This window comes from Hordeum vulgare, chromosome 1H, assembly GCF_904849725.1.
Source record: "Hordeum vulgare subsp. vulgare chromosome 1H, MorexV3_pseudomolecules_assembly, whole genome shotgun sequence".
Taxonomy (NCBI): domain Eukaryota; kingdom Viridiplantae; phylum Streptophyta; class Magnoliopsida; order Poales; family Poaceae; genus Hordeum; species Hordeum vulgare.
Genome location: NC_058518.1, coordinates 397,255,253 through 397,262,620, shown reverse-complemented (window position 1 = coordinate 397,262,620; position 7,368 = coordinate 397,255,253). Strand labels below are relative to the sequence as shown.

Here is a 7,368-nt window from a genome sequence, read left to right as displayed (position 1 = left end):
GAACAAGTGACCAAGTTGAAGAATGAACTTGCTTGTATGACACTTTCAAATGAAAAGCTCACTGAAGAAGTTGCTACAAGTTCAAGTTGGAACCAGCTTCTCAATGAAAAGATGAAGTGATAAGATGAATGAATGAGTCCTGTTGTTGTTTGATTTATGTTGTTCTTGCTTTATGACTTATATTTGAACCAGTTATTTGTTATGTTTGAACCAGTTACTTGTTATGTTGGAACCAGCTGCTGAATGAATGGGTTATGTTGTTGTTGCTTCTGAAATTTGAGTTAATTTTTATCCAGTCACATTTGAGTAAATTTTTACTATATATACTGAAACAGTGCTTGCATATGGTCATGTTGTTATGTTGGAGTATAATTGAGTTAATTTCAGTATATATATCCAATGAAAATTGGGTATAATTTGATATATCCAGCAACAGAGCATCACAACATCACACAATCAAAATTTCAGCAGCACAGAATCAAAATTTCAGCAGTACACAAGCATAATTTCAGCAGCACAAAAGTTCTCAAACACCACAGCAGTACACAAGCAAAATTTCAGCATAACTGTCACCTAGCTCATATATTACCAAACACCACAAAAGTTCTCAAACACCACAATAGTTCTCAAACAGACCACTAGCATTACAAAACATCCACTAGCATTACTGTCACCCAGCCTTACTGTCACCTAGCTCATCTATTACCACTAGCATTGAAGTAACTAGCCCATCCAGTATTGCCAGAAGCAGAAGCACTAGCAGCCCATCTTGGGGCTGAGAAACCTCCTCTTCCAGCACCTCTTCCAGCACCTCTACCAGCACCAGCACCAGCACCTCTTCCAGCAGTAGCACCAGCTCCTCTTCCAGCACCTCTACCAGCATCAGCACCTCTTCCAGCAGTAGCACCAGTACCTTTTCCAGCAGGAGCAGGAGCAGTTGTTGCAGGTGCAGGTGCATTTCTTGCAGGTGCCTATTAAATAAAGAAAGAAAGAGGGAAACAAATCATTGAATATATATGTCAAGTGCGAAATATTAAAGAAAGAAAGAAAGAAAGAAAGAGGGAAACAAAGTAAAAAAAGTGTTACCACATGTTTGTTTTTCCTCAAAAGCAATTCTGGTTTCAAGTTTTTGTTGCAGCTTGTGTATCTGTGACCTTGGAGTCCACAATTGCTACATGTTATTGTACCCAATCTTGATGTATCCTTAGGCTTGGGCACTTCAAATCTTCCCTTTGCCCTCTTCTCTTTCTTTCTGCCTTTCTTAATTTTAAATTCAGAGGGGTCTATGTCTGGCCCTGTACTTTTTGTCCAGTTATGTTCACGAGGAATAGGGTAAATCATTGGTTCATATCCTGCCACATACAAAGGTTTTCTGAAGAAGTTGCACACAAAATCCTCTAGAAACTTTTTTGCCTTGTTAATTGCAGAGATTGCATGGTTACATGGTATGCCAGTAATGTCCCACTTTCTGCAACTACATGTGTGAAGCTCCAAATTAACAACATGTGTCTGTTGTCCACTACTCACTTGCCACAAATTGACACCAGCTTGAATGGGTTTGCAGAATCTGGCCCTTTCCTTTTCTGCCTCTAGCTTTTCACTATAATGAGGTGTGATTCCCCATCTAGCTGCCTTCCCACTCTCTCTATTCCTATGCCACCTCACCATCATCTTATCTTTAATACCATCACACATTGTCCTAATTGGTTTTTTCCTAACATCAAGGATGTACTTGTTAAACACCTCAGACAGATTGTTAACAACCAAATCTGTCTTGCAGTTTGTGTCAAATGCATGCCTAGCCCAGTTTTTTTGGTATCTCATTAAGCCACTTCCAAGCCTTTTCACTCTCTTTTTTCATATCATCCATTGCAAGTTCAAACTTGTGTTCATTATAAGCATAACTGGCATTATCCATGTACTTCTTAAGATCTTCCCCCCTAAACCCAGCATTCTGGAAATTTGCATACAAGTGTCTAAGGTAAAATCTTTGGTGGGAGTTAGGAAAAACTTGATTCACTACATTCAGTAGCCCCTGTTCACACATGACACAACTATAAGCTACAATTCTAAGATGCAATTCTAAAATACATAGCTACAATTCATAACTACAGTTGTAAGCTAGAATTCAGTATTACCTTTTGTCTGTCAGACATGATTGTGTATGGACCAAATTGTCCAGTTTCTCCTCCTAGGCAGATCTTCAGTTGGTGGAGAAACCAACACCAACTTTGTGTATCCTCTTGTCCAACAATAGCAAATGCCAGGGGATATATATTATTATTCCCATCTCTACCAGTGGCAGCAAGGATTTGGGCACCAGTGCATAGCTTTAAAAACATCCATCAACACCTAATATATTGCAACACAAAATTATCACTACAATATCAAATTCACAACTAAAATAACATAATAATTATATAGATTTGAACTAACCAATGAAGGATCTGCATCCCTGAAGAAAACCCTCCCTTGCTCCATTGAGGCAGAAGAACATTGCATGAAACCTTGGCCCAGGATGTGGAATTTTTGCAGTAGGTGTTGGAGTTACTGTTATAACTATAACCCTACTACCAGGGTTTGTATCCATCACAGTCTGAGCATAGTCTCTAAGCCTGGTATATTGCTTCTTGTTCTCTCCTAGAATATTCTCAACAGCTTGATTTTTTGCCCTATATGCCATTGCCTTTGGAACTTCTACACCATACTTCTCTTGGCAGTTGTCAATCATTGTCTGAATGCTAGTATTGAGATCAGATCTAAACAATGGATCATATGTCTTTGCAAGCCACTTTGCAGTGACCCTACTCTTATCTGTAGTAGTAGGGCAAGTGTGTTGCAATCTCATTTTCTTTATTGCAAATGTTTTCTCTCCTTTTATAACTGTTGCCACCATAAAGAATTTGCATATCTTCTTTGTTATGCATTCCACAATTATTCTTTTATCTGAATTCCTGTGATACTGAAAAGACCTACTCTCACTGATGTGCAAGCTCAACAAAGCATCCCTAACTTGGTGTTGATCTCTCAAACACATTTTCAGACATAGTTGATCATGTGGCTCTTCCCTATTTTCATCATACCATTTCCTAGGTGGTTGTTTCTTTGCCCTGCTCTTTCTTCCTTTAGGTGGTACAAAACTAGCTGGCTCAAACCCATCATCATCACTTTCCTTAAGGAAACCTTTCTCCTCTTCATCTGATGAGGGTTTAAAATCTGGTTCATATATTTGTATGGCACTGGAATGTGACCTGCTTGTGGGTCCTCTACCCAATGGCAGTTTCCTCCTCTTTATTGCAGGTTCAGTAATGTGTTCTCCTTCTTGAACAACTTGATCCTCCTCATCCAGCTCAAATAAATCTTCCACATCTGTTTCACCATCATAATGATGTAAGACCTCTGGTAGCACTTCATCATCAAGTTCACTGTTGTCTGTTTCATCATCATTTGTTTCTTCCTGTTCAAATTCTTCTAATGTAAGCCCTCTTCCCTCATTTTCTTTTGGCCTATACTCCCCCATGAAGTAAGGATCATGTTCAATATCTATTGGACCCTCTGAATCAAATGAAGATGCATCAGTACTATCTTCTTCCACTACTTGTTTAAGCTTCAACTTGCCCTTCTGCTCTCTCTTCTCATTTCTGCTCTCTTATCTTCCAACCACAATTTGGCTCTCTTGTGTCACAAGCACATCTTCAAAGACAGGTGCACTCCCCCTATACACAGACAAATTCAGCAACTTGGCATCCTTGTGCTGCCTCTTTAGTTGTTGCAACTTAGCATTGCTATCTATTTTCTCCAAACCATCAACTCCTATGTCTTTATCAAAATACACTGAGTCAGTGCTTCCATAGCCTTGTGTCTCCATCAGTGCTACCACACTAGGAAGGACAACATCATCACTGCACAACTTCAACTCTAAACTATCCAGATCTTGAAAATGAATGGCAACATCTCAAATTTCTGGATATAAACTGTAATTTCAGAAAAAATGTCACTTGTCAGTGCTAAATTCACATCACATGACAATGTAACACTAAATTTCACAAACTAGAGAACTGGAACTAATTAAATCTAACACCCTAATCCCCATTATTATAAATTTCAAAAATATTGCACTTGTGCTTGGATTCGCCACCCAAATCTGTGTTAGCCTCAACATCCCCGCCTTGGACACAACAGGCTCGGAGAAATCGCACGAGCTCTCGTCATCGGACGAATAAGAGTCGCTGTCGTCGTTGCCATCAACGTAGCCGTCGCCGCCAGCACGAACTATGCTTCCAGGGGCCGCCGCCGCCATGGCTGGGATAGAGAGAGGGAGTAGGGTTGGGAACAGATGCGAGAGGAAGGAGAGATGGATAGAGCCGGTTTTCCCCGCAGCCGATCCGAGAGGAAGGAGAGATGGATAGAGCTGGTTTTCTCCGAGCCGCAGCAGTCCGGACGGTTTTTTCTTTAAGAGGCTGACAGGTGGGCCATGTATGTTAGAAAAAGCATTTATACGTATAAATACGCGATCTACAAAATACGGCTTGTATCTTGATACGTATTTACAAAAAAATTGAAAGATGACACCAACTTATGAATACGGTCCGAATTGTGACACTCTTTTGCAATTAACTCCTTTGGTGGAGACCTGGCTAGGTAGGTAGGTAGCCGGAAGGCGCCCGTTCTGTACTTTGCATCGGTTCCGTGCGTCCGTCTTCCGTTTTCCCTTGCCCTCGTTGTGGTCACGCGGATGCCCGGCGGGCGGGTGGCGCGTTGCCATGCGTGCGCGTGGCAGCAGAGTGATGGCGTGCTTTCGCGAGAGTTCGCAACCATCTCCACCACCTCCCCATTCCCTCCCGTCTAAAAAGCGCGAGCCACCACCGGTCACCTGGGCACGTCGCCACACCACAACGCCACGGAGAAGGAAGACGCGCTCGACTCGCCTGCGTCTGTCTCCACTTCCCGCGAGCCCGGCGTCTTCCGCCGCCGGGCACGCACCACGCACCACGCGCACGCTCACCTGCAGCAAACACTCGTCAAGATGGTGGAGGGATTCGAGACTGACAAGAACATCGAGATATGGAAGGTGAAGAAGCTGATCAAGGGGCTGGACGCGGCGAGGGGCAACGGCACGAGCATGATCTCCCTCATCATGCCGCCGCGGGACCAGGTGTCCCGGGTCGCCAAGATGCTCGGCGACGAGTACGGCACAGCCTCCAACATCAAGAGCAGGGTGAACCGCCAGTCCGTGCTGGCCGCCATAACCTCCGCCCAGCAGAGGCTCAAGCTGTACAGCCGGGTGCCCCCCAACGGCCTCGTGCTCTACACCGGCACCGTCGTCACCGACGACGGCAAGGAGAAGAAGGTCACCTTCGACTTCGAGCCCTTCAGGCCCATCAACGCCTCGCTCTACCTCTGCGACAACAAGTTCCACACCGAGGCGCTCAACGAGCTCCTCGAGTCCGACGACAAGTTCGGCTTCATCATCATCGACGGCAACGGCACGCTCTACGGCACGCTCAGCGGTAACAGCAGGGAGGTCCTGTACAAGTTCACCGTGGATCTGCCCAAGAAGCATGGGCGGGGAGGGCAGTCCGCGCTCCGCTTTGCCCGCCTGCGCATGGAGAAGCGGCACAACTACCTGCGCAAGGTGGCTGAGCTCGCAACGCACTTCTTCATCAACCCTGCCACCCACCAGCCCAACGTCGTCGGGCTCATCCTGGCCGGCTCCGCCGATTTCAAGACCGAGCTGGGGAAATCCGACATGTTCGACCAGCGGCTGCAGGCCAAGGTGATCAAGTCGGTCGACGTGTCGTACGGCGGGGAGAGCGGCTTCAACCAGGCCATTGAGATGTCCGTGGAGGTCCTGTCGGAGGTTAAGTTTGTCCAGGAGAAGAAGCTCCTTGGGAAGTACTTCGAGGAGATAAGCCAGGACACCGGGAAGTACGTCCTCGGCGTGCAGGACACCATGGCGGCCCTCGAGCTGGGCGCGGTCGACACGCTGATCGTGTGGGAGAGCCTCGACGTCAGGCGATACGAGCTCAAGAACCCTGCCACGGGAGAAGCCGTGGTGAAGTACCTCAACGGCGGCCAGGAAGCGGACCAGAGCAACTTCGTCGACGAGGCGACGTGCGGAGAGCTGGATGTTGTTGACAGGGTGCTGCTGCTGGAGTGGTTCGCTGAGAACTACCGGCAGTACGGCTGCAAGCTGGAGTTCGTCACCAACAGGTCCCAGGAAGGATCGCAGTTCTGCCGGGGCTTCGGCGGGATCGGCGGGATCCTCCGCTACCCGGCCGACGTCGCCGCTTACGACGACGACGACGACGACGACATGCTGGACGACGATGTCTATGAAGGCTTCGAATAGCAATCAACTGAAACTTCACTGAGTGCGGTCCGGGAGGAGCCTGTGCTGGCCCCGACCGCGCCGGGACGCGACCCTGAAACATCCAAACGACCGGTGCAAGGAGAACAAGGTATGGTCCTGAAACTGGCCATGGTTGATTCAGTTTCTCTCTGTTCTTCTTGATGTTGGGTTCCTTCTTCTGTTCTTTTGGCTTGATCATAGATCACATTCACAATGTGCGCTTTGAGCAGGAGGTGGAGAGAAGATAAGGATCTAAGCAAGTTACAATCCAGATCTCGAGCAAGGCAGGATGGCGACGTTGAAGCTTAATGTGGAGTTGGAAGTCTCTTCCTCTCTGGACCCGTCCCTGGAATTTGGTGATGCTACTAAAGCAGCCGTGGCTGCCTTCTCTTGCTGCATCAGACAATACTTATTAGAGTCGTATTAGTTGCGATTCACAGACTCACACTGGTGGTCCTTACATAATCTACTCGAAGGTAATAAGGAGATTAGTTGCCTTATCATGTATACTACTCCTAAGTCGCCTTGTGTGGCTTATACGCTACTGTACTACGGCAGCTTCTATGTTTGTTTTATCTTGCTTCCTAAAATAATGTTGTGCGTGTGCTATATGTTGAGTATATTTATAAGATTTATTACTATGGTATAAGACTCACTCAACACATTCGCGGTGCTTAGAGTATTCCAGCAGACCCTTATAAGGACAGTTCGCAAAAAACGTGTTTTGCAAGCTGGCGTAAATAGACCTCGCATAGCGAAACTTCAATCTACTCGCTCCGTTCCTAAATATATAAGACTTTTAAAGATGGAAAAGTATAAACCACGTACGAAACAAAATAAACGAATCTATACTTTAAAATATGTAAAATAACGGATCTATACTTTAAAATATGTAAAATATGTCTATATATCTGTATATAGTTTACAGGGAAATCACGTTTTACCGTATGGCAAGCTATAAGTCGTGTTTTTTTTTCGGGTACTCGGCTTATTTGAATATAAGCCGTGTACATAAG

General features: G+C 45.6%; 1 protein-coding gene and 1 pseudogene across 1 annotated transcript; one reads left to right on the top strand and one right to left on the bottom strand.

Annotated features, from left to right (window-relative positions):
• Nucleotides 1-695: 695 nt before the first annotated feature.
• Nucleotides 696-4,300, bottom strand: LOC123399609 (annotated as a pseudogene).
• A 395-nt stretch (nt 4,301-4,695) lies between these two features.
• Nucleotides 4,696-6,961, top strand: LOC123412043 (eukaryotic peptide chain release factor subunit 1-2-like). The gene is made up of 2 exons (XM_045105003.1): nt 4,696-6,461; nt 6,583-6,961. The coding sequence occupies exon 1, from the start codon at nt 5,027-5,029 to the stop codon at nt 6,350-6,352; it is 1,326 nt and encodes a 441-aa protein (XP_044960938.1). The 5' UTR covers nt 4,696-5,026; the 3' UTR covers nt 6,353-6,461; nt 6,583-6,961.
• Nucleotides 6,962-7,368: the final 407 nt, after the last annotated feature.

Excerpts from the sequence above, each read along its gene's own strand:
- LOC123412043 (XM_045105003.1), top strand. The coding sequence starts at position 5,027 with ATGGTGGAGGGATTCGAGACTGACAAGAACATCGAGATATGGAAGGTG.